Source organism: Camelus dromedarius, chromosome 32 (genome assembly GCF_036321535.1).
Source record: "Camelus dromedarius isolate mCamDro1 chromosome 32, mCamDro1.pat, whole genome shotgun sequence".
Lineage (NCBI taxonomy): Eukaryota > Metazoa > Chordata > Mammalia > Artiodactyla > Camelidae > Camelus > Camelus dromedarius.
Genome location: NC_087467.1, coordinates 5,602,905 through 5,630,028, shown reverse-complemented (window position 1 = coordinate 5,630,028; position 27,124 = coordinate 5,602,905). Strand labels below are relative to the sequence as shown.

The following is a 27,124-nucleotide window of genomic DNA, read 5'->3' as shown; positions in this document are numbered from 1 at the left end:
GCAAAACTACTCTCTGTTAAGAATCACTGCCCTAAAAGGGTGGATGAATGGCTCTCTTTAGGAAATATGGGAAAAGAGGGAAGATATGTCACTCATTTCCCCAAGAGAGAAAGGGAAGAACGAGGCCAAGGGGAGATGCAGAGGAAAGGCTGGTGGGAACCCCCCACCCCTACCTGGTGACTCAAATACTGTTGAAGACCTTTCTCTCCCTGCCAAGGAAGAGCCATGGGGCTGCTCATTTTTCAGTGTTATGGGTTGAATCGTGCCCTTCCCCCTAAAAGATGTTGAGGACCTGACTCCCAGATCCTGTGAATGTGACCTTGTTTGGAACAGGTTTTGCAGATATAATCAAGTTAAGATGAGGGCATTAGGCTGGGTCCAAATCTCATAAGGTGTCCTTCCATAAGGGGAAACCTGGGCACAGAAATGGGCATGCGCACAGGGAAGTCAGTGTGATGGCATGAGAACGCCATCTACCAGCCAAGGGATGCCTGAGGCTACCAGAAGTGCAGAGGGAGACATGGAACAGACTCTTCCTCCCAGTCCTCGGAAGGAACCAGCCCTGCTCACTCCTTGGTCTTCGTCTTCCAGTGCCGGAACCGTGCGACCATAAATTTCTGTTGTTTAAGCCCCCAAGTTGGTGGCACTTTGCTACTTAAGCCATGTGGGTTGTGGGGCTCTGTTACAGCAGCCCCCAAGCCAACGCACTCAGTGAGAAGGACCACAGGACCACAAGATGGAGGCACTGGGGGATCTGGTTCGTGACCCCACCATGTGAAGCAGAGACACTTGATGATGGGCCCCAACTCACTGCGTAGAGATGAAAACCAACACTGTGCTCGCAGGACGGACAAGTGGAAATACATCACACCTCTAAAATGAAATGCTTTGATTGCGCCAATCACTAGAAGTTGTCAAACTACCCGGAAGAATTAACAGCCTCCGTACATGCTAACTACATCCATCATAAATTCGTCTTTAGTTTCTGTTATCCTATCAATGTCTCTGGGGACCCCTGTCTTGTCATCATTTGCCCTTTATAATTTATTCATCTTGTTCTTGACTGCATCCTTTCTACTTATCATTCATCTTTACAGTTGTACATAAAATGAGATGGAGCCTTCTGGGCCAGGGCTGTCAGGAGGGAGATGGGCCTCACTGGGGAAGTCCCAGTAAAGCTGGAGGTGGTCCCTCTAGAGCCTCCAGTGGGTGTCAAGGTAGAGGTGGGGTGGGCAGAAGGAGAGAGAGGGAGGGTGTACGGGAGGAGGAGGAGAGGGGAGAGACGGGAGAGGCAAGGGAGAAGGATAAAGAAAAGGTGGGAGATGAGAAGGGGAAAGAGGAAGAGGAAGGTGACCAGAAGGGAGAGACAAGAGGAGGGAGCAAAGCATAAAGAGAAAAGGGAAAGAGAGAAAGAAAGAAAGAGGAGATGAGACTTGGGGCAACGAAAGTGGGCGGAAGAGACAGGAGACACATCATGAGACAGCAGTGCTAGAAATCCAATTGAGTTCTCTCTCTCTCTCTCTCTTTTTAATTTTCCATTTTAACATCTTTCCTGGTAAACTCAAAGAAGGTCACATTGTATTTCCATGGAAATGACGCGTCCTGAGTGGCGGGGACCTGAGTCGCGAGGTGTGATGGCAGTGATGTGGCCTGTCTCCCGGGCTGAACGTAGCAGGTGGGGATGGGAGGCAGCCACGGAGGAGCGTGGGTTTGCTTTGTATTCTCAGGTTGCCGAAGTGAGGGCACAAAAGCCAATCTTTAACTAGTGAATTGGAACTTTAATGTTTACCAAGCAGATACAGCTCCCACTCTCCCCCTGCATCCTCCCCCCGCCTGCTCCCTCTTCTCCCCACTTCCAGGCCTCCTGCTAACTGGACCCAGCTCTTCCCCGTCCATAGCCCTGGTGAGGAGCCCTTTCTGCTGCCACAGGGGCAAAGTGCTGGCTACTGCTGACCATGCAGTCCACCACTTGTCCAGCCATATGGTCTGGTTTCCTCTAATCGGAGTCTCACCCCTACCTTCCTAACTTTGGAAACAGATGGGTTCTTCCTGGAAGACAATTCCCTGCAAAGTTCCAAAGGCAGGGGGAAGCGGGACTAAGCAGCGGGGACCTATTTTAAGGAACAGCGTCCTTCCAAGAGGCCTCCTGTGCACACTCAGGTCCTGGGGGGCTCTCCGAGGGGGTTTCTCCTGCCCAGCTCACGGCTCCTGACCTGTCCTGCGTGCCGTGTCTCCAGGCTGGATCTCAGACCAGCAGTCTCCTCTGACACATCCATCTTCCTCCCAACTCTCCTCGCACCCTGCCCATATCTTAAACACATTTTGGAGCAACTCCTGCACCCCATAGTCATCTGGGTCCCCTCTAAAGCAACTGGTGGCACTAGAAAGGAGAGATGGGTGTCCTGGGTTTTTGTAAGGGATCTTGTGCGGATCCTGGCTTGGCCACTATTAATTGTGTGACCTTGGGCAAACTGCTTACTCTCTCTAATCCTGGGTCTCCTCATGTGTGGGAGATACTCATGGTATCTTTCTCAGAGGGTGGTTGTGAAGATAAAATGAAGTAATGGAGGTGATGTGTTTGCATCATGCCCATCAGATAGGAAGTGCTTAATAAAGATTACCCTGGAGCTATTTTCCACACTACCCATTTTATAATAACGTGCTGTCTTGTACTGTTGACGGTATTTTTGTGTGTATGACTGGCTTCTGTCTCCAACTTGATGGACAGCTCCAAGAGGGGTGCGGATGGATTTTTCTTATCTCTGTGTCTGCCTGGATGCCTACCTAGCACAGTGCCCGACACACACTCAGGAAATTCATGTTGATGGACTGAGAAACCATGTCGACCATACCATAGAAATGACGGAACAAATTTTGGGAATGGAAGAAGATGAGCTGGAGAGAGCAGGGGGCCAGGAGAGAGAGAGGGTGAGATGGAGAGTGTGAGGGAGAGATGGAGATGGAGCGTTTAGAAGGGGGAATCGCTCTGCCTAGATGCTGGCAGAAGACACTGTTCCAAGGGACCCTGATGAGGCTTTGTGGTTTACTAATCTCATTCTACTGAAGTCATGCCAAATTCAAAAACAATAATGCATTTGAAATACTGGTCCAGGGATGATTCCATTAGGCATCCAAGAGGCTGGTTAGACTGGTTCCCAAGGATCCTGACCTCTGACTTGTAAAAATAGCCATCGTAGTCTGGTTTCTGAGCTCCCACTTATCCCAAGAGAAATGTCAGTTCCCCTTCTCAGTCCCCAAATGAGGACACGTGGGAGGGGTGTCTCTGGCTCTGCCTCAGTTGTTATGTTATTGTTTTTAGTAGTGGTGTATGTGTGTGTGTGTGTGTGTGTGGCAACAGTGGGATTGTTTTCCTTGCTGCCAAAAGGATGCTAGCTCTGTAACCTGCTGGGAAACAGAACGGACCGCCTGTACCATCTTCTCCCCTTTTTTCTCCTCAGTGCGAAAGTGGAGGGCTGATTTTAATGGATTGATCTGAATGGATTTTGAAGTCTGGAAAAGTGCCTAAATTGCTGAGGTTACCAGTTTCCAGGTTCTTTTTCCAATTTCTTTCTCCTTAGTCAGACACAGAGCATGCTCACCAGGTCACCTAGGGTGGTCACTGCAGACAAGAAGAGGTCTCTCCACCCCCTAACCAGACAGGCAGCCGTGAGCACCATCTCAGTGGGTGAGAACAACCATTACTCAGGTGGGTGGGAGCATTTTGCCTGGTCCCCTCCCACCATTTGCCAGTGGATCATTTTCTCTGATCTCTAAGGAGAGAACCAACCAATAGTAATAACACCAGTCCTGCTTTCTGGAATCCAAATGACTCCACTTTAATATGTTGTCATCTTGTTTTTCATTTGTCTCCATGTGAGTTTGTGTGGGGACAACATGCCTTAGGAAGTTCAAGCTGCAATCCAGCCTTTTTTTCCTGGTCCCTCGCCCTGTGGGCTGTACCTGCCCTGAGAATTGTGATGAGGTCTTTGAGACCACGAGTCTCCCCGGGAGGCCTCTGAAGAAAGGATGGCATTCCAGGCACTGCAAGGGGACTCTAGGCTACGTTTTAGCTCCCCTGTTGGCCTCTCTCCTCACCCCTCCCATCTCTCAACATATATTCACATTTCTTTTTGTCCTTTCTCCCAAACTTGCCCAACTTGTCTTTGTGGTTTCAGGAAAATGCCACTGGATCTCCCAGTATGAAGGATTAGCACAGATTATGGGTAACAGTGTTAATTATCGGTGGGAGAGGGGCTGGCGCGTCGCTCCAATGTGCTCCTGATTTCCCCTGGGCCTTTCTGCCTGGTAATAAGCCTTCTTTAATCTGGCAGGCCCCTTGGTGAAATCAGCACCACGGACAGTGGTATTGATTGCTTCTGAGAAACCATCACAGCTGCTCAACCAAATTACCTTTGATATGTGACCTTTAATGTAATTACTGCAACATCAAAGTATTTCTATAAATTATTAAAGAACTAATACACTCCATCATTTAGCTATTCTATTATATGTAAAATAAACAACCGCAAGTTAATGTTAGATCCTGAGCAATCCACACTCACTACTGAAATTCTCCCAGCCTCTCTCCCCCTTCAAAATCCTAAACCTCCCCCTCCCACCTTCTCTTTCTGTTTCCCCATCTAATTCCAGGCTTTTAGCCATCACGAAACTCCCCAGCAATCTCTCTCAAGCTGATGAAGGGCCTCCCATAACAATGTGGTATTTTCTATTCCATTTGGGTGGCTCTAAAATATCTATCACAATCTCCCCCAAAACAAAGTACCATAAACACTTTATTAATCAGCACAAACCTTTCTCAGAAGCCTTTGATTATCTTACAATATGGCTTTATGCTTCACACATAACATGGGGCGATGTGGAGCATATTTCTGCCATCTTACAGAGGGCACCCAGAAAGTAATTACTATAATATATGTGCATGTAGCCGCGCCACTAAAAAACCAACTGGGGAACGGCCACCGTGCCAGAGCTGGGCTCCACACGAAAACCTGTACGGTGCACAATTTCTACTCATTTGCATCCGCGGGTGTGTTATTAAGATGACTCAGCCCCGTGCTTTGCAATCACAAACACCAAAATACAATACAAAGGCTGTCTTAATGGAAGGAAGGCCCTCCCCACCCCTAAACGGGTAAAAAAGGATCTTTGAGGCTGCCCCCCTCCCCAGGTCGAGCTTTCTCTCTGTCTACCTGGTTAACCTTTCCCGCTGTGGGGCAGAAATGGAAACGTGTGTTTACACACGGTTTGCTTGGTAAGAATGTAAACATGCATGTGTAAATATTGGCAAGCACACATGTAGGACACACGTGCTTCCCTGCAGGGTCCATTGTACAAGCTCAAAAACGGTACAGTTTTAAATTCTTTAAATTATGCCCACAAACATTCACATCTTTCCATTAATCTTTAGACACTCGGTGAGCCGTATATCTCCCCCCGCCGCCCCCCTCCCATCTCTCTGAACCCACAGGAGAGACCGTGCGGACCCTTGACCCGAGGAACACTTCTTATTTTATGGTGATGAACTAGCCTCGATAATAGCCATGGCTGATATCACACCCAGTTAGGGGGGCCATAAATAATTCTCTTCTCCCCCGCACACAAGCTATAAACCAGGGCTGAGGCGCGATAGTTTATCAAAGAAGAGGGCTGGCTCCTTAAATAAACCGCGGTGATCTCACTCGCGGCGCCGAGCCCGGGCGGCTAGGCGCTCCCTCCCGCCCCGGCCCCCACCCCAGGAACAGCCAGTGTCCGACGTCGATCGGCGGCTGCTCCGGCGGCGGCCCTGTTACCAGGGGCCCCGCGGCGCCGGCGCAGGCAGCTCTGGGCTCCCGGGGCCCCAGGCACTCCGCGTCCCTGCCCCGGGGCTGTCCGCGCGGGCAGCGCGGGGAGGAGGGACCCGATCGGCGGCGCCCCAGGGGGCCAGGGGAGATGCCGCGCCCGAGCTCTGCGACCATCGCCAAGTTCGTCCCCCGCCCGGCGTTCCGTCGGGCCTGGACGGCGGAGAGCGGAGGCCGCCCGGGGAGGTCTGAGCTTGGCGCCCACGCGCCCGCCTCCCGGCTCCGCGCCTCGCCGTTTCGGGGGGCCTGAGTGGCGGCGCGCGAGTTCCGGAGCGAAGGCCGGCGCCGCGGTCGCAGCCCCCCTCGCCCGCTGCGCAGCAGCCCGGCCTCCCGAAGTCGCCCCCTGTCGGCGCGTCCGTCGCTCGCGCCTCGGCGGGCGCCACTTACCCCGGGCAGAGTCTTCTGCTCGTGCAGCGCGCTCTGGGCCTTCAGCGCTGACTCACGCTCGCAGTAGGTGAGGAAAGCGCAGCCTAGGGAGGGAAACAAGCGCCGAGAAGGGTCAGTGGGGCGCCCCCGGGCCGCCCACGCGCCCTCCCGCCCGCCCTCGCGTCTCCAGCCCCTCCCTGCTCTTGGTCCCTCTCTCCACCTCTCTCTTCCGTGCGCTCTACTCGAGATTTCCTGCCTTTGCGTTTTCCTGTGTGTCTGGTTTTCGTCCCTCTCGCTGCTTTTCTATTTTGCTCCTTCGGTGAAGTCTCCCCACTCTGCATCTCCACCCCCCCACCCCCGCCACACCCCCTCTCCCTGCGGGTCTCTTCCTGTCCCATGCCCTGGTACCTGCCTCCCTCAGGGTGCCATTCTGTCTGTTTCAGCTCCAGCCCCAATACCTCCCAGAAGGAGCGGCTTCCACCCCTCACCCCCAGCGCCTCTAGTCACACTTGACCATGAACTCTTGTTCTGGCCCCTTAGGAGGGATGTGGAAGGGACACTTTCAGCCTTCCCAATAAAGGCTCCATCTGTAAGGAGGCCCAGGCCAGGCTGTCCTAATAAAATGAATGGGGCTGTCCATCTGTCCCCTGAACCAGTCCGTTGTCACATCTGCAGTGATATCTTCACACCCTTCCCACAGGGCTTCGAGGCTCCTGCTCTGCCTCTAATTCCCTGGGTGACTCCAGGAAGTCATGTCCCCTGTCTTGCCTCAGTCTCCTCATGTGGAAACTGAGAGTGATGACTGCGTGGTCCACAAGATCCAGTCCACTTTTCCCATGGCGGGATTCTGACAGCGCCTCACTGGGGAATCTGGATTTCTCAGAGCACTGTGCCTTACTCAAGGGGTGACTCTTTAATGCTGGCCCTTCAATCATGGTGACAAGGCAAAGAGAATGCTTGCTGATGGGAGAGGCTTTCTGCGAGTTCCCTCAAACTGTCCCATGTCAGAGCCTCTTCCTCTGCCCGCAGATGTGTCTGTGTGTGGCTTGTGGGGCTGGGGCCTTAGGGGAAGTCAAAAAGCCAACTTCAGCCAAGAGCAGGCTTGGGTCTTATGGGGCACTGTAGCCTCAGAATTTTCTAAAGCCACCTGGCTGCCTCCTCTGTTGCACAGTCTTCTTTCCCTCCGTTGTTTCACTGATTCTCCCATGATCTGACCTCCTAACCCTCTGTGTTCACCACTGCCCCCTTTCCTTTGCTCCCACAGTCTCCTCGCCTGGTATGCCTTCTCTCCCCATTTTCACATCCTCCAAGGTCCACCTCCTCCAGGCAGCCTACCTTGTCTGATCTAGTCTATCTTAAGTCAGCCTCCCTTCTTGATTGGCCACAGCTGGCCATTTGGTCATTCTCATTTATCAACTATTTCCTAAGTGCCCTTGTGCCAGTTTCTGTGCCAGGCCCTGGAGCCCAGTCCCTCTTCTCATGAGGCCCGTGGGCTGCTGGTGCCAGTCTTTTACCTTGTCACCAGGCTCGCTCTGGCCTCTTGTTTCCCAGGGCACAGAGTGCTCCCTCCATCCCCTAAAGTTCCTGACTCCTCAACAACAAAATGAAGACTCCCTTCCTCCTCTTCCAAAGTAAAAATTGGTCCTGCCTCCCTTCCACTCCTGGCTTCAAAGAGGACATGGAAGGGAATCCATGTGTCAGGGAAACAGAGATGGGAAGAAGGAAGCAAGGAGGGAAGGCTGGATGACAGACACTCTCGGGTCCCCCTGGGCTCTCTGCCTTCCCTCCCTCCAGCTCCTGCCCTGGGCTGGGAGGAGCCAACGGTCCTCTCTGTGACTCCATCCATCCCTCCCCATCCAGACCCCAGATCAACCTTCCTCCCCACTCTCTGCTCCTCCCTCCTGGTCAGGGCAGACGGTTATTGATGGAGACATTGGGAGCTGAAATGAATAGCGGTCAGAGGCCCCTGTGACGTCGTCCCTCGTGCTGCTGCCTGTCTCTCCGGGGGCCTCTTTCCTCTTGTCCCCTCACTGGCCTTGTCCTCCGCCCGTGCCTGCCTGCATCTAGGAGGCAGCCGCTGTCTTGCTGCAAGCAGGCAAGCCAGCTCAGGACAAGGTCAGGGGCAGGTTTGGAGACAGAGGATGAGGGAGGAGGAGGAAGAGGGAGGAAAATGAAGGAGGAGGAGGAGGACGAGGAGGGAGAGAAAGTAGCTACACTGTTTCCCTGGCCCAGGATAACAAGGGAAGGATTCTAGAAAAAAAAGAAAAAAAAATCTGTTGCTGTTGTCCAGCTTCCAGGAATTTCTGTCAGTTTTTTTGAGGGAGCTCATGGCTATGTTGTGAACCACAATCTTCTGGAGACCCCTGTCCCCAGGCCTTGTGTGACCTCTTCTGTCATCTCCACCCCTTGACCTCATCTCCTTCCATTCGTCCCCTGCTCACTCTCCCACCTCCTTCCTGCCCCTCAGCCCCGCCAGGAATGCTCTGCCCTCCGACCTTTGCACTGGTGGCTCCCTCTGCCCAGACTGAGCCCAGCCTGCTGTCCTCACGGTCTGCTCCTTCATTCCCTCAGGTTTCGCTCAAATGTCACCTCTTCATAGATTATGAACTCATTAACATAGCACCCCCTACACACACGCGTGCGCGCACACACACACGACACATACCTGCTCTCTGACCCCTCGTCCTGTTTGCTCTTCTCTTTGGCGCCCCTCACCCCAACGTATTGATAGCGTGTGTTTGTTCCTTGATTGGCAGTCTCCCCCAGCTCAGATGAGGACGGAGCTTGACTTTGTTTTAGTCCTGCTTGGTTCTTGGTGCCCAGAAAGGGGCAGAGCTCAACACATACATGTCGAGAGCACTGAACCCCGAACATCTTGGCTACTTTGAGGCTTCCAACAGGTGAGGGGGGGACGGGAGTGATGCTTGGAGCCAGCTGGGAGCTAATCAAGACCCTGAGGACACAGAGCCACGCTGGATGTCCATAGTTGGGGGACAGAGGGTGCCTGTGAGGGCTGATGGGTGGCCCTGGTTGGAGGGCTCTTGTGCCCCAGGCGTCCTTGAGCCCATCTGCCCAGGGTCTGATGGTGCAGCTACGTCCCTCCCCTGCTCTCTCCCCACAGATCACCCCCGGAGAAGGCGGTTGCATGGTTCCGTACAGAGACCCTACCAGCCAGGGGTCACTTCCTGATTCCGCTCTCTGAGCCCCCGTTTCCTCATCTCTGACTCCCTCCAGAGGCTGGTGAGGAGACCTGCTGACCAGCAGGTTGAACCTCCTCTGCAGAGCACTCTAACCACAGAGCACGGTGTAAACACAGAGTCCCTCTTGTGGATTGGGGGGTCAGAGAGGCAGAGTCCCTCCTCTGTCCCTCCACGCCTCTGTGAGGAGGGACTAGCCTTCTACAGGGGCCAATGGGTGCCCACCCACAAGGCCTGCTGAAGCGATCTCCTTAGCCAGCCCAACGCCATGTCTGACTGTCCATTCTGAGAGGTAGCTGTCTCACTGCGGCTCTTTTCAAAAGGCATATGTGGATACGCTGTTATTAACTGCTGACTCTGGGTGCTTGAAGGGACCACATTTGCTCCCTTGCTGGGGGCGGATCCCTGAAGGAACAGCAACTGTCACAGCGTGCTGCAGAACGCAGTGGGCCTGGGTGGGGGCTGGGGTGGGGACCCAGGGTGGCCAGCGGAGAGGGGGCACCCGAGCCTCACCCACAGGACCCTTGCTAAACCAGCCGTGACTTCCTGTCCTCGTGGCCGCTCCTCACAGGAGTGGAGGAGGGGGTTTCGAGCTGTGAGGATGGTGCTGTCTCACTTTCCTCTAAGGAGCTGAGGTGTCACAGAGACACGCCCGGTGAGGCCCCTTGGGAACTCCCAGTCTAGCTGGAAAATGAGATTCTCCAGGGAGCAGCCGCATTCTGATCCAAGACAGTGTTGGGGAGAAGGCTGGTACCTGGCTCCGCACACCAAAAACTTGAGATGGTCTGATGATGGAGGCGCCCTTTTCAGGGTTGGGGCTGGTGGCTCGGACACCTTTCCCTGCCTTCAGACCCAACACTTCCCTCCCCAGGCCTGATCCCACACGTATACTAACACTGGAACTCACGAGGAGGGAATGTGGGTCCACTGTGGCTGTTTGGAGTTGCAATAAAGTTGAAAATCATCTAAAGGTTTCCCAGTGCCAGAATGTTTTTCTATTTAAACTGTGGAATACTCTATAGCAGTTGAAAAGATGGAATGGTTCTAAATGTCCAATGTGGAAAGACGAATTGTCAGATGGGGAGAACAAGTTGTGAAATTGCAGACACTGTGTGTATACAACGGAGACTTCTCCACGACTTCCTTCTGTGCCCAAATCTGTGACTCCACCGTAGCACAAAGTCTACAAGGGGTCACCCCAAGCTAAAACTAGGGAGCATGGCAGGTAAGGGATGTCTCCCATGACTTTAACAGTTTTTGTTTTGTTTGGCACATTTAGACCCAGAATGGATTCATGTGTCACTTACATAATTAACTTTAAAGAAAAAGAATCCTTGCTAAAACAAGAAGATGAAGTGAAAAAGAGATGGGTGAGGCAGATAGGATGCAGGACCCATGGCCCAATCTCAGGAGATGGACAGAGATTGTAGGACATTAGCTACTTGGCAGATTCTTCATGAGGGAGATGATTGTGGGTGGGTCCCACTATAGCCCTGCCTCAAAGCTTTCTCCGATGGGCGTTGAAGCAGATTCCTGTCACCCAGCAAGCTGTAAATTGTATTCCTTTGGATCCTGTGGCCCTGAGTCCCAGAAGCTGATGTTTGAGGAATGGAATCCATGATGGAGCCCAGAGTGTAACCAAGCAGGACCCTGTGGGGCTTCCGGGACAGACCCCTCTCCCATCTCTGCTGCAGCTCCTCTCTGAAGCACCCAGATAATAGTATCGCATGTATATTTCCTGAGTTTTTCAGATGCTAAAAACCACTGACAAAAGGAAGAAATTAACTACTTGATGATGAGAGCACGTGGCCCCCTGACCTTCAGGCGCCTAGGGGTTGATGGTGTTGACCACCCTGTTACCTCGACATGAACCAGAGGATTGTGCACAAGCTGATCATGCACCCTGCGACCCCCTTCTCTTACCTGACCTTTAAGTATGCTTTGCTGAAACCCTGCGGGGAGTTTGAGGTTTTCTTGGGCGTGAGCCACCCTGTGCTCCATGCTTGGCCCGGCAATAAACCCTTCTCTGCTCCAAACCCCATGTTTCAGTTTGGCCTCGTGGTATGGTGCGTACACAAATGTACCTTCGGTAACAAGAGCCTCCTCCCCTTCCCTGCCTCTCCCTCCCATTCTCCTGGGGCCCGGCTGTGTGGTGCTGAGGGTGGGATCTGAGGTGAGAAACTGCTGAGCTGGCTCGGGAACCTCTGGGTGAGGCTGGACCTCTCCCCTCAGCTCCCCCCTTTCCCGGCCCACTGTCTGGGATGGTTCTCCCAGCACCAGCTTGTCACCAGCCTCTCCCACCCCTCCGGCCAGCGCTTTCTAGCCCCCCACCTCCTGAGTCATGGGCTTGAGTGGAATAGAACTGAGCCTGATGGAGCAGGAACAGACTGGAAGTCAGCAGGGGTAAGTTTAGGGGCAAGGAAAGACCCCATTTGGAGAAAAGTCACACCGCCGTGCCACCTCCAACAGCTGATCACCTGGCCTCCCTGCGCAAGGTGGACCCCCTGCCCTCCCTCCTGCCCCACCGGCCTCTCCTCTGCTGCTCCTGGTTCCACTGGGCGCACTGGACACTGGTCCACACTCACATTTCCTTATGCCGCCATCTGACCTTTTCCCACTCACCCTTGTTATTTACTCATCCTTCTATTTATCAGTTTCATGTCTTATGTCTCTGAATAGACTGTCAACTCTGTGAAGGGTGGAAACAGCATCTTCTAAGCCCAGGTATCTAGGGGCAGGGAGACCAAGGGAGCCCATGAGGGTGGGGGAAAGAAACCCAGGCCTGGGGGCACTGAAGAGAGAGCAAGCACTGGGGGCAGAGAAGGAAAGGAGGGGAACGGAGTGGCCAGGAGAAGTGAACCCAGCCAGGGGCTGGAGGGGGCAGGCAGAGTGGGTGTCGCCAGGCTAGGGTGCAGGTGGGTGGCAGACACCCTTCTCCAGCAAGGCAGCCTGGACAGATGGGGCGAGGGGCGCCTCGGAATCCTGAGGAGGTGGGTGGGTGCCCTCTCCCACGTGGGGAAGAAACGCGGCGCCATGGAATTAATTGCACGGAGATGGCAGTAATTTACAAAGCCCCCGTGTGCAGGGATAAAAGGCCCTTGTCATTGTGAAGTGAAGGAAGTACAATTTCCTGCCCAGCTCTGAACAGGGCTGAAGCCAGGGGGTGTAATCATCGCGGAAGGGAAGGCTCCCAAGTGCTCCCTCCTCCCATCCCAGCCGGGCCTTGGCTTCCTACTAATTAAATTACAGAATTAGCCAGAGGAAGGTGGCCCTAGAATAGGAAGATCTGGACTTTAAAAAGACATGGGATCCTCGTGCCCTGCCCTTGGCTGGCGGGGAGGAAGTAAGAGGAAGCTAGGGGTGGGGTGGGGGAGTGGAAGGGGAAGGGAGCAGGAAACACACCAACCAGCCAGACCTAGGGGCCAAGGAGAGGGTCCCTGTTTAGAGTGGTTTCCTTTGCCCCAAATCTCCACCCATCCACCTGCTGCGGGACCGGGAACCCCACACTCAGAGCTGCATTCCTTGGTGGTTCTCATCCCAAGATTTACAAAGCAGACGGGGGCCCCACTGCCAGAAATGAAGGCAGACTGTCTGGGGGTGGATAGAGGGAAGGGGAGCGGGGATGTCTTTCAGCATCCTTGGAAAGAGGGTTACTGGTGTCCTGAAGCCCCGTCTGTCCCTCCATCCAGCCTCTGCCCCCAGCCGTCTGGGTGGCCAAGGGCGGCCTCCCTCGTGCCTTCTGGAGCAGATGCTCCCTTCCCTGTGTGGGAGACACTGCAGACCATTTCCTCACACGCATACTCTTCCTCTGGGAATGTCCTCCCACCTCTGGGCCTGCCCCGGGTCTGCACCTCCTTCAAGACCCATCACTTGGGTCATGCTCTTCAGGGAAGCCCTAAGAGCCTAGCTCAGCCACCGTGGTCTCCCCTTCCGTGATTCCTGTGTGACTGCACCCTTGACCACTGCTCATGGCTTGCCCCAAATTTGAGCCTCGTCGCCCTTCTGATCTGTGAGTGCCTGGATAATCTGTGAGCTCCTGGTAACAGGCATAGAAAGAAACCACGGGGTCTGCCATGGTCTCTGACTCTCTTTCCCAGTGCCTGGCCGCCGGGTGATCCCTCTGCCATCTCCCCAGGACCCCGCCTGGCCATTCCAGTCTCCCCAGGCCTTTCCACCTGGCCTCACTCCCTCTCTCCCCCTCCTCCCTGGGAGTTCTCTGCTGACGTTTCCCTCAGTCCATCAGCCAGGGAGAACGATGCTTACCCACAGAACACGGCTCTGACTCACTTCTCTACCTCCATCGGGGGAAACCTAATCCTCAGAACAGCACCCTTTCTCCTGCTGCCTCCTCCATGCTTCTCTCCTTTGAAGCTTCTCCTCCAGGAAGCCTTCCTTGACTACACCAAGCCCAGCATCTCTTAAAGCCCTTTGCGATGGCCCCTCTCAGTGGGCAGTTGGAATACATATCTTTGTCTACTCTGCATTTGTGTGTGTTTGCCCAGGTGGAAATAGTCTACTATAGGAGCTGCTAATTCCGCATCCCCTTCTTTACCCAGTGACAGGCATCAGTGAATGCAGTGGTTGCTAAATGCCACTCGGCCCCTGGCTGGGTGACAGGGAGCTGCAAGGCTGGGGAGAGATGGCTGGTTGCAGGGGGAAGCCGGGTGTGGAGAGGGTCTGGAATGGGACGTCTGCCCTTCGGCTTAGGTTCCTGGAGATGGCGGGAGCCATCCATCTTCCTCTGAGGAGGCCGGGCTTGGATTGGGGGGTGGAGGGGATGAGGGGATGGCCGGCAGGGGATGGCCGTCAGGAGATGGAGATGGATGGCGCCCTCAGCCAATGAATCAGGGCTGCTGGCCTGCTCACTTCTTCAGGCCCTCCAGTGCTGAAACCCCACCTTCAGCCCCTGTCCTGCTTTTGGGCTCGACACTGCCCTCCTGCGTCAACTCTTCAACCTAGAAATTCCAGAGGAGTTTGAGCTGCAGGTGAGCTCCAAGTTCAAGCAGTTCTCAGGGTTAAGCTGGTTGTGTCCCATGGGGCATTGGGCCCCACTCACCGTGACTCAGCCCTCATGCCCTTTGCAGCCACAAGACAAAGATGGACACGGGGCTGGGGGATGTCCCCAGATCTAGCCTGGGAAGCCCCAGAAAATGGGACCAGACCTCTCTTTCTCCTCCTGCTGGGCATGGGTAGGGCTCAGGAAGCTCAGATCCAGGGATTCCATTGGCTCTGGACCTCGGAGGATGAAAGGACCAGCAGGCAGGCCTGTGCCAAGCGTCTGTCCCTGCCAGTTGCCCTTGTTTCCACCCTCAGCACTGGAGAATTACATGTCTGGTGTCGCCTACAGCATCTTTATGGCACTGTGAAAAAGGACAAAAAGTGGACATGACACATTGATGGCCTCACCCCTTTCTCTGCAAAGAGTTCTCCGTCTGTGGCTGGGGCTGATGGGCCCATGAGGCTCTGGGGTTGGGGGCTGGCCCAGGGAAGGTGTCAGCCTTTCTAAGGCCCAGCCTGTGGGACAAGTAAAACCTGCCTCATGACACATGTGCTGGGTTTTGTTCCCACAGCCAAGGGGCTGCCTCTGTGCCCCTGATCTGGGCTGGTGGTTCCTGCTGGTCCCCAGGACAGCACAGAGTGCTCCCTGTCACCCGTGCAGAGAGCTTTTACTTGCCACCATGCCGCCATGCCCATGAGCTCATGATTCTTACACCGCACAGTAGACTGGGATGTTATCAGCATCTGACAACTGGGGTTGGGGGTGGGGTGAGGCTGTGTGATTTGCCTGGTGATGGAGCAGAGACCTGGTTTGGGGCTCAGTTCCTGTCACCTCCTCTCGAAGCCCTGGCAGTGTCTTAGGGGAGTGTGAGTGGGGACCCTGATGGGAGAGGTCCTCCCTCCACACCCCCACCCCATTGCTGGGATTTGGGGTAAGGAGCTCAGGGATGACCTTATTCTTTTCGTACATGGGCCCAGGTGGAGTCAACTGAGGTCTCTGGGGCCTCCCTGGGCCTCATGCTCTTGGCTTCCCTCTTCTCCCGGGACCCTCTCCAATGTCAAAGTCAGGCCCTGGGCTCCTCCGCAGAGGGCCCCATCAGAGCATCATGGCTGGATCTGGGATGCATGTAGGATACTGACTCCTCACACAAATCCCAAGGTAAATGCGAGAGTCGAGAAACTGAACTGCGTCCTCTTCTAATTAACCTGGCCCAGGAGTTTAGATCTTCCTGTTCTGAATTTTCTTAGATCAGGGCACACCTACTGAAAGGCCAGGCGTGACTCAGTGGGAAGGGACCACGGCTCACCGAGCGCCATGTGAAAGGGGCTCTCAAGGGTCTCGTCGGTGTGACCCCACCGTAATCCAGCAAGACCCTGTGGGGACAGACTCTATTTCCTCTGCTGCAGCTCCTCTCTGAAATACCCAGGTAATAGTATCTCATGTTTATTTCCTGACTTTTTCAGATGCTGAAAACCACCACCAAAAGGAAGAAATTAACTACTTGATGATTGAGAGCACATGGCCCCCAGACCTTCAGGCGCCTAGGGGTTGATAGTGTTGACCACCCTGTTACCTTGACATCAACCAATCAGAAGATTGTGCACGAGCTGATCACACACCCTGTGACCCCTGTCCCTCATCTGCCCTTTAAATATGCTTTGCTGAAACCCTCCCCGGAGTTCAGGGTTTTCTGGGCATGAGCCACCCTGCCCTCCTTGCTCGGCCCTACAATGGACCTTTCTCTGCTCTAAACTCAGACGTTTCAGTTTGTTTGGCCTCACAGTGTGTCGGGCACAGGAACACACACCACCAGTCGCTGCACTGAGGGAGATGGGTAGCAGGCAGGGCCAGAGAGAGCGAGGCTCGTCTAAATGCTCTGAGAGACAAACCAGCAGCCTCCCCGGTCTCAGCCTCCCCGCCCTCGGCCTGCCCGCCTCTGCGCCTGCCTGCCTGATATGGAGATCGCCTCTCCCTCCTCCCCAGTTTGGCCCGAAATGCAGAGCCTCACTACTGACTTAGGCACGCTGTTGGCCCCGGCCTGATGGGCTGGACTTCTCTGTGTACGGGAATGACACGGGCAGAATCTGAGCCCCCAGTCTCCCCAGCCTTTGCTGGAAGTGTGCAGGTCTTATGCCCACAGAGGGAGCTCAGTGAAGGCTTTGTGAGTTCCATTGAATTCCCCTTGTTGGAGCTTTACATGGTGGTTGGACAGGCTAAACTGGGGAGGGGGTCATTTTCCCCATAGGATCCCCTTCCCCATGCAGAGGGGAGCGTGGAGGACTTTGGCATGCCCCCTGGAACTGTCCCCACATATCCACAGACAGCTCTCTAACCCCATGATGTTCTGCAGTGTGGAGGTCAGCCTCTCTGACTCCTGTCTCGCATGTAAGGAGAGGCGATCAGACTCGCAAGGCAGAGGACTGACGAGTCCCTTTGTCCCTTTGTCTCAGCCACCCTGAACCACACTCCCCCACAGTGGGTGTCCATGTCACCTCCGGGCCTTTGTTCCTGCTCCTCCCCACCCCGGGATGCCGCCTCTGCTTCTGGGTCCTCTACCAGATCCTCCCACCCTTGGAACCTTCCCCAGCTTCCCAGCCCTTGTTGATTTCTCCCTCCAACAAGCCCTTCCACATCCAAGTGTCTGAAACATTAAGACGAGAGCTGGCTTGAACAGTTTTCTGCTCTTCTCGTCGGTGGGAACTCTGTCTCCCTAACTGGACCACAGCCCACGGGACTCCTCCCGTATTCCAGACCAAGCCCTGGGACGGGGGCCTCATAAGAGCAGCTGAATTGCCCAGAATCAGAGAGGGGTGCGCTGAGCCCCTTTGACTGCACACAGGCACTCAGGACCTGCCCGGTGAGGTGAATTAAGCTTACCTCTCTTCTCTGGCTCTTTCCTAACAGGTCCTAATTCACTTAAAGGACACAAAAAATAGATAGAAGCACACCAACCAAGAAGTCCCAACCTCAGCATCCAAGGCAGGCTATTTTGAAAAGACCAATAGCCAGGAGTCCTATGTTATAGGATCGATGTTTAGAAAATGTGATTTTGTTTTTAAAAGCAGAAAAACAATCTCGCTCAGTGCAGGCAGGCCATGGTCCAGCTCTCGGTGGAGGAGGCCTTGCCCTCACGATCTCCGCCACTCAAGCCACTCTTCTGGCCAGGCTTTGGGCTTCACCCAACATCAATAAGTTCAAGCACAGGCATTTAGCAATATTTAACCTGAGGGCTGCAGCAAGAAAGAGTTAGCCAATGTGACTGGGGTGCCGACTTCAGTGAGCCAGCCCCTCAAGCCCTGACAGAGATGTGTTCACGTTTTAGGAGGGGCAGGGGCCCTGGCTTTTGCTTTCGAGTCAGCTGTCCCCCATCCTAGGAAGAACCAGAGCCACGCACAGTGACCCTTCCTTCATTGGTGACCTACAGGTGGTGCCCAAGGTGGCAAGAGGCAGTTGGCAAGTGGGGAGGGTGACCTTTGGGGGGGTGGTGGGATGGAGCCTGGCAGTATGTCATCTCTTCCCAGACACCTACCCACATGCCCATGGAACCCACCAAGGACGAAGATGGAACTGACTGATCTGTTGACTTGTACTCAAGACCCAAAAAACCACGTGACTGGAATCAGGAAGCTGTCATCTGTGGATGCAATGAAAGGTGCTTCACTCACGCACTCATTCTGCAACCAATTACAGATAGTCTATCATTGGCCAGGTTATGAAAGCCAGACCTCCGTATTAAAGGAGACGCCAGGTAGACACTATGCCTGCAACAGGCATGCCCGCCAAGCCAGGTTAGGGCTTATCAGTGGCACAAACGGTGACAGGAAACACTCAGTGAGCTGGGGTTCTACGCTGGGGATTGTTCTGAGTGCTTTCCATGGATTGTCTCATTTAATGCCATAACTCTATAGAACAGTACTATTATTGTCCCCATTTTACAGCTGAGGAAACTGAGGCACTGCAAGATGAAAGGCTGGCCGAAGGTCTTGCGTCCAGGTCCGTGGTAGGGCTGGGCTGTGAGCTGGGGCGTGCTGCCTGCAGCGTCTGTGGCCCTAACCATGGGCTCTGCCCCCCGTGGAGGACACTCAGCTCTGCGCAGGGGAGGGTCAGTTCAGGGCCATCTGAGTCAGCCTGGAACCAACAGTGGCCTCTAGGGGTGGATGTGCTGGTAAAAGGACTATGTATGTGCAGAGACAAAGAGCCGTGGGCAGCAGGGTGAGGGTGGGGCCCCTGGAGTGTTCTAGGACGCTGAAGCCCCCAAGTTCCGGCTCCTTCAGAGCTGGACACCTTCCCCAGCACCTTTCCTTGGCCTCCCCCTTTTCTGTTCTTCCTTTCCTCTTTCTCTCCTTTCTTTCCCTTCCTTCCTCCCTTCCTTTGTTTCTCTTTTTCTCTCCTCTCTCTTTCCTGCCTCCAACTTCCAGCATCCTCTCTTTCCCTTCCTCCTTCCTCTCTTTCTTTTTCAGCCCCATGGCTGGTACCCCATATGCTCTCTTGTCCGTCTACTTAATTCCCATCCTGACCACTCCAGGATACACCATTTTTCCCATCCTGAAACAGCGGTAACATCTGACCCCCTGGCTTCTGTCGCCAGCCAGCTGGTGCCTCTGGGAGAACAATTTAACCCCAGTGGCCTGATGGTTTCCGTCAGCAGGATATCTGGATCCTGGGAAAGGGCTGCGACCTGGGAGGGAGATGGGTCTGGTTCTGACAGTAGCCTCTTCCTTGTTCGGGAACCACCCCTGCCCGTCGGGTTGCTTGGGCAGTTTCCATAGCCCCTCCCTCTGGGGCCTCAGTTTCCTTACCTGGGAAATGGGAATAATGGCACTTATCTGCTGGGGTTGTGGGACCAGCAGAGTGCATGGCATATAGTTAATGGCGGGGGGGTTACCATCACCACTGTTGTCAGTAGCAGCAGTTGTGATGTGATTCTAACGATTCCCTACCGTGTGAAAAATAGCTTTGGCATTTCTGCGGGCAGTGGTGCCTGCTTCCCTTGCGTGGGACCTGCACACCTCCCACCACACGCAGTCACACGGCAGGGGCGCTGTGCAGCCCTCCTGCCCTGGCACAGGCCAGGCCGCGGGGGGCAGAGTGACTGAGGGTTTGCATTGAGAGTGTAGGAGGCTAGTGTGTTTTGTTTACCTCGTGTATCTAATATGCTAATGACAGGAGGCAGTAATGAGCTGGCAGGGACCTGGGTGACAAAGAGCTGGCTTCATGCTTCCCCAAAGAGGCTCTTCAGTGTCAACTGTTTCTTTTGTGCGAGGAATGGTTAAGACCTGGGAATACGGGCTGCAAGGGTTGGGGCAAGGACAGCTGGAGGTGTCTCAGTCAAGTGCAGCACAGGACGCGGCGGCAGCATTGGGAAGGGAGGGGGTCTGCCCTGCGAGGGTGGGCGTGGACACCTCCACCCTCGTGGGGAGGAACGGATGTGGACTGGGCCCTCGCATCTGTGTTACTCACTGGTTTCCCCCAAGGACCCTGTGAGTTCCCAGATGGCAGGGCCAGCCCATCCGCCATGGACCCTGGTAAGTCCTACCCCTGGCACAGGGCCCGATACGGCGACAGGAAGTGCAGGGTGAGGGACGGACACTGGTTTGGCATCTGAACACTGACTGAAGGCAACTTCTTGCTAGGTAAACCGCAGCCTCCAGCGAGTCACTGGCTCTCTCTGGACCTCGGTTTCCTTTTCTGTGAAATGGGTTTGACATCCCTGCCTGTGAATCTGTTTCTTGTGAATGAAAAATATTGCCCCGCCATATCAGTAAATAAAGGATGCTGTGGCCGTCAAGTCATCAGCCACTGCTGCCACCCCCTACAGTGAGAGGAGGGAACTCAGGATGCAGACACGCAGGCAGCCTGGCCTCTGCTGCCACCCCCAGCGGTGCCCCCTGAGGGGACTCAGGATGGGAAAGAACAGAATACTGGCCCTAGATGGTTAAGGTGCCTAACAAAGAAATGGTTTCAGTGGGCTCAGACTCTTGCACCTTCCGATGCATAGAAAAGCGCCAAATTCCTTCACTTGTAATAACTGGTTTTGTTTACTGAACAGTAATCTAAGATTCCGACTACTTGGTCTTTGTTGCAAAAACCCCTGTGTATCCTGGCTCCTCCCCTGCCTCTTTGGACCAGTTTCTTAGAGCCATCTGAGAGGCTGTGTCCTGGGTTCGAGTCCCCCAAAAGCCCAACAAATAAAACATAACTCTCAACTTTCAGGTTGTGTGTATTTTTTCAGTCGACAGCCCCAGCATCCGGCCCAGTCCTGGCACCATGTGGGTCCTGGCACATATTAATTCATCAGTGAGTGAACGGGTGGAGGAGTGAGGGACCGGGAAGGGTGCATTATTGTTCTTTTATGGGAGGAAAGGTCACGTCTGAACGTCAAGGTGAGGCAGTCATTCCAACAGCACGTGGCCGGTCAGTGAGAGAAACAGCTGAGGTCCAGCGCCTGGCCTCCTGGGTTGAGCAAGGTGGGCAAGACTGAGCGAGGGCTGCAGAGCCTGGCACAGGCCTGAGGAGGTGAGAGCAGGCCCGTTGGGCATCCTCGTGGAAGGCCCCAGACAAATCACGCGGGCAGCAGACTGTCAGCAGATGGAGACGTGTCTCCAAGACTTTGCACCAAATGGAAGGGAACAGGGAGGGCAGGCTCATGCGAGCGGGTGGGGGCCGGATTGCAGCCGCATCCCCGCCCCCGCCTGGGGGAGGGAGGTGCACGTCTGGGCCTCTCATGTGTCCCACAGGTCTGTACAGTTCTAGTCTCAGTTCTCAGCAACCTGGAGAGAGTCTGCAGGTGGAAGGAGTGGCCTGAGAAGGGGATTTTGTGGGGACACAGACCTGGGGCTCCGTGAGCTGTGCCAGATATAGCCAAGCTAACGTTGTCTGCTCTGGCCATGTCTCAGTCTTTGCATCCTCAGGTTTTACCCTTTCTTTCGGCTTCCTAGAAATTTCCTTTAGATCTCTGTTTTGTCTTGGCTGAGCTGAGTGTACCCTATGGCCAGGAAGGCCAGCTTGGGCCCGTTCTACTCCCGGGCAGCGGTGGCCCTTGTCAGAGACCCCTGTTCCCACTTCACATACTGTGTGAAGTGCGGGGCTGACCTCAGAGGTCCCAGTGGTACCAGAAATGTGGACTGGAGGCCAGGCTAGGTGTGAGCAGAGGGTCCAGGACTGGAGTGACCAGAGGCAGGAGTGGCAGGAATGTAGAGAGAGACCCTTGATGCAAAGGCCCCACAGACAGACATGCGAAAACACCTGAGACTGGAGGCTGCAACTTGGATCAGAGGCCAGATGGGGGCCCTGGCCTTCTGGGGACCTCAGGCTTCCTTGCCTGTAAAATCCCGACCAATCAGAGCAGCAGATGGGTGCTGGGGAATTTCCCAGGAATGAAAACCAGAAGGAAGATGCAGAATTCTGGGTTTTAATCCTGCTTCTACCTGTTCCTCCTTCAGCCTGAAGGCCCAGGTAGACCAAGGTAGGGGCCCTGGCTCCGGCAGACCTCTGAGGCCAGCTGCTATCAGTTCTTTCCCGAAGTGTCCCAGGGCACCTGCTCTTTGCCCAGCCTGGCCTGGGGAGGGAGGGAGGGAGGGAGGGAAGGACGGGAGAGGAAGATGGGCTGCTGGAACTCAGCGACATCCAGCCTGGGGCAGGGACATGGAGGAAGCCTGAGAAAGGTGACCAGTGACCGTGGAGGCCTGCGGAAGCCAGGGTCAGTGTGGGTGGTGGGCAGGGGACCCTTATGGAGGCAGCAGTGTCCCTTCCCCAGGACCTTGACAGAGGAGGAAGGAGGGGGTACCACTCCTGGTGGTTGGAGAGAGCGTGCTCTGTGTGGGGACCGGCGGGGCAGCAGGCATTTGCAGTGAGACTGTGTGCTCTTAGAAATGCACCCCAGTGTTGGCCAGCACAGGCTAGCCCAGCCTTACCCTCTCCTCCCTCCCCCACCTCCTTTCCGGTCCTCCCCTACCAGGTGTCTGTCCAGGCCAGGCTGGGGGTAGGAAGTGGGGGAGATTCACGGAGCTCAGCGGGCAGCAGAAGCCATCAAGTTCTGCATCCCGGGTGGTTTCACAGCACAGGCTGCCTCTGCCTCCCACGGCCAGTCCCCCCATGAACCGCGAGCCACAGCGCTGCCTGCCTGTTTTTGTCGGCGAGTCTATATATAGCGACGGAGATGCACACTCTGGAATTGGATTTGATGTAGCCCTCTGGACTCGAGCTAACTTTTGGGGAGTAGTTTTCTTGGGAGCCTGCCAGTCCAATTCCTCCCTCATGAACACTAATTACTGCACAGACCTTCTCCATGAAATCGGTGCTGAAGCCATTTCCATCCAGGCGGCTCTCCAAGACGAAATTTTTCTACTGGGAACCGACAGCCGCAAATAAACCTACCATCTACTTAGCAACGGAGAGCAAGAGCGGGTGGGAGGCGGGGAGGGAGGGGGTGCTGGGAGAGGGGGAGGGAGGGAGGGCTGGGAAGAGAGGGCTCGGCTTCTTTTCTGCCTTCTGTTCTTTATTTTTCAGAAAGGGTGTAATCAGCACTCTCGGGAAAGGTGGTACAGGGTGTCTCGGAAGCCAGGGCAGTGGCCCAGGAGGAGGGGCCCAGTACCCGCTCTTGGCTGCTTGAGGCTGGCTGGATACTGCAGGGATAGAGCACCCTGGCCTCTCCAGGATTTTTTCTTCCTTCCCCACCCTAGCCTCCCTCATACTCCCACAGGTCTGGCCCATGCCTATCATCCTCGGCCTCACCTCCCCGAGGATGGGCTCTTCCACATCTCTGCCTGCTGAGTTCTCATTCATCAGCCAGGGCCTGGGCACCATCCCACTTCTGCCAGGTGACGCCTCCCTGACCCCGCTTGGAAGGCCCAGTCCTTCCATTCTGAACTACAGAGGCCTGTGCCAGGCAGCCAGCAATGGAACCTGTTCTGCTCTCTGCCCATCAGCTGCCAAGGAAGGGGTGGGCACCCAGGTGGAGGGGGGCCTGACAACACCAGGTCCCACCAGGTACATTGCCACACCCTTGAGAAGTAGATACCTTCTCCTCGATTTCGCCCAAGACAAGCCCGAGCTCAGGGAAGTCAGGCAGGATGTTCATGGTCACTTCATACCTCGGAAGAGGCAGGGCTGGGATTTAACCGCACGAGTCTGCGTCCCGAGGCCAGATGCTGTGCGCTGTCTCCTGGCTCCTTGGGATGGTTCTGGGGCAGCACCAACTTCTCACCCACCTCTGCCTCCAAGGTCAGCTCTGGACTCTGTACTCAGCCCCTGTTCTAGGAGCGCTTGCACCCAAAGGACGGGAAAACTTCCCCCTGAGCTTTCCCCAGGCCCAGGGCAGGCCCAGCGAGCTCTTATGACCACTGGCCATTTGCAAGATTCCAGCACTCCAGCCAATAAAGCCAGAGAGGTCCTCAGAGCCTGCTGGGGGTTGTGACACGCTGTACCAACCTTGTCCAGTCGGCAAAAGCACTGCTCTCTCCCCTGGCAGAGCTCTCTCTGCATCTTGTGCCCAGAGACACTCTCCACCAGGACCCCAGCCCACAAGTCACCTTTCCCAAATCCCTTAACTTCTGTTTTCTGAGACCTGTGGCCTGGGAGAGGGCACTCCCCTCCCCAAGTGTGGTTAAAAGGGGGCTAGTGCCACTTTTGCCATCAAGACTTGGTGAGTCCCTGCATCTCTCTGGGTCTCAATTTCTCCATCCATCAAATGGATACAATGATTCCTGCCCTAGCTCCCTTACCTGGGTGGAGACCGCAGTAGAGCTACTTGGATGCTGGATGTCTCCCACAAAGCCCCTGTTCCATGCACCTGGCCTCAGGCTCACCCTGGACTCTCCTGCCCCGCCTGCCCATCCAGTATGGATGAGCCAGGCCAGAGCTCAGCTCTCCTCTCCAGCAAGAAGCAGCCAGACTAACAGAAAACTCCTACTGAGGGAAGGAGAGAATGGCTTTCTGGGGCAAGGAGGGGAGAGAAGCCCCCAAAGAGCTCTCTCTTTAAAAAAGCCTCAGGCTGGAAATCAAGAGAGTGGGTTTATGCCCAGGGCCTTATTTGCAGGAAGGGAGTGGAGCTGAATGAGCTGATCTACCCAGCCCCTCCCTTGCAGGTATCCTGAGGGGGTTAAGAACGGGGCTCATACACTGCTGGGCTCCACTACCTTAGCTGCACAGCTTGGGGCAGGAGCCACTGTCTCCCTCAGTTTATCCACCTGTAAAATGGGAGACTAACAGCACTCACCTCACTGGGTGGCTGAGGGCTGAATGAGAAGAGGTGTGCCTGAAGCAGGGAGCACCCCTGGTGTGCAGTCAGCACCAGGGTCAGTGTCAGCTCCTAGTCCATGGACCGTGTGGTCCCAGCCGGCGACAAACATTGCCTGAGCGGGCACTGTGCACACATTTCCTCACTTAGCGCACTGGTTCTGCTTTCGTTGTATGTGTGTGTGAAAAATGTGGAGAGTCCCAGAGACAGGACCAGAGTGCTGCCTGGAAGTGTGGCTCTCCCCTGGAGTCTACAGAGCCCTGCACAGCTCCGGGCATCTGGCTGCTGGGAGAGGCCTGCCCAGAGGATGGGCCTGAGCGTCTAAAGAGGCTGGTCACCACCAGGCCTGGGGCCCCCTGGGGTGGCCGTCCTCAGGCAGCCAAGGGCTATTCAGGCTGAGCCTCGCGAGGTGAGGGAGGGCCTGGGGGCTCCTGGTCAAAGAGAGGAGGTGCCAACTGCCCCAGCATGAAGTGAGATCCTCACATGGCCCAATCCACCTGCCAGCTTAAGTCTGAGTGGCTTCACTTGAGCCTGACACCGGGCCAGCCAGGCCCACCCACAGCCCCAGGAAAGCAGGCCGGGCTCCACGCACCCTTCCTTTCAACAGCTCTTATATTTTCTGGTTTTGCTTCCCTGCATAGATTTCTGGTTAATTTTTAGTAAAATTCTAATCTCCCATCATCAGAGCTGAGCTGGAAGGGACACATTCATTGTGGGGGCTGTCCCAAGGGGAGTGTGGCATGGGCACGTCTGTTCTAGATGGAATGCAGGCACAGTGGGCTTTGGGGGGCCAGGTGGGGATGACTGCAGGGCTAAGCCCTTTGCACCTAAAGTAAGTGCCCTTCTCCCAGGGCAGCAGCCCCAGGGAGCATCCCTGGAAACAAAGAAAACCCCAGAAACAGGCAGGGAAAAAGGGTGGTCAGAGGCACAGGCTCTGATATCAGACAGTTCCTATCTGGGCTCCACCACTTCCTGGCTGTGTGATCTTGGGTGAGTTCCTTAACCTCTCTGAGCCTCACTTCCCAAATGGTACAATGGGATCGATCCAGGTCTGTTGTGACACACGCGAAGCTCCCAGCGCAGTGCCAGGCCCCATGTGTGTTCCTTTTGTAATGTCACTGAGCAGAGGTTTCCTCTGGATTTTGCATCCCTCCCTGAGCCTGCCTGGGACACGCCTTTCGCTGGGACGGTAGGGTGGTAGCCTTGGCCTCATTGGCAGGTGTCTCCTCCAGGGCTGTGGGCCCCACCGCGCCTTCCAATGCCTCAGCCCACATCTGTGTTGCCCCCTCCCTTCCCACCCCGACGCCGCCCCCACGTCCTTTCAGCATTCTCTGAGCAGAAAAACAAATCAAAGTTGCCTGCGTGTCTCGGAGCTGTCTCGGAGCCCTCGATGCTCCCGCGAAGCGATCCCTTGCTTCCCATTACCCACCCCAATAACTCTTGTATATGGAGTGTGAAATAATTAGCAGTGGCAAAAATAATTTAGGAAACAAGAAGAAACTAATTGTATAAGCTTGTTTGGGGAAAACACAACTGACCGAAAAACCCATTGTGCCGGGAGATGTGGACAGCCCGACCAGATCCCCCGAGGTCAAGCTGAGGGCTGGCTCACCTGGAAGGGCCCCTTGCAAAGCCTTCACTCAGGACCGTCTGTCCCACCCCGATCCTCCAAGAAGGGCCCAATGGTGCTGCAGCCGGGACAAGCCATCCTCACGGGCCCAGGGGTGACTTCCCTTCTATGCCCTCGTCTCGGGCCATCCTGCAGAGGCAGGTGGGGAGGGAGGTTGGGTTGCTGCCCAGAGCAGTATCATGTGGTCACGTGGGCTTGGCAACCCCCCTGAACGTGAGCTGGGGCCACAGGCAGGCTGGAACATTCCCGTTCCCTCTCCCACCCGCCTGCCTTCGCCACTCAGCCTCCCCAGCCCCAACAGACGCCCACTGCACAGTCAGCATGCATCACGCATTAACTACACCGAGCTTCCCTGGGAAATGGGGAAAAACATCCGGTGCCTTGCGTTTTATGGCCCTGCTAACTTAGAGAAGTTTGCTTCCTCCTTGAGCACTTTGCCAACTCCTGAGCTTCTGCCCAGCCTCCACCCCACTAGCTCCTTATTTTCTGGGAGGTGGAGGGTCAGGCGCCTTGGTTTCCAAGTGGCAGATGAGGAGTGAGGAGGAGACAGTTTTGAGGTAGGATAATGAGGGGCCAGAGAGAAGGAATAATCTGCAGAAGGCCACTTGGGGTCTGACCTGGGCTGCTGGTTCTCGTCTTCCTTACAGGCTGGACGACTCAAGGCCTGGATCCTGGTTGAGCCCAGAGGTGGCTTCCTCTGCTCCCTTGGGACCCTGCTTAAGGCCCCGGAACCCCCTGCCCTCATCTGACGGAGAGCTGGGCGCAGGGTGGGGAGGAGGCCTCCCCTTCCCTGTACACCCCACCCGCTTAGGTGAGGGCATTGGCATTTGTCTGGAA

The 27,124-nt window shown here is 55.2% G+C and overlaps 1 protein-coding gene across 50 annotated transcripts in view; it reads right to left on the bottom strand.

The window, feature by feature from the left end:
• CELF4 (CUGBP Elav-like family member 4) overlaps nt 1-27,124 on the bottom strand; it is a 287,892-nt gene that overhangs the window by 204,555 nt on the left and 56,213 nt on the right. For 49 of the 50 annotated variants that reach the window (XM_064481443.1, XM_064481490.1, XM_064481455.1 and 46 more), the window contains exon 2: nt 6,246-6,328. In XM_064481443.1, the coding sequence (XP_064337513.1) occupies nt 6,246-6,328 (83 nt within the window). Of the gene's footprint in view, nt 1-6,245; nt 6,329-6,444; nt 6,511-27,124 lie in introns of those variants that run through there. The other variant, XM_064481489.1, reaches the window with a different exon arrangement.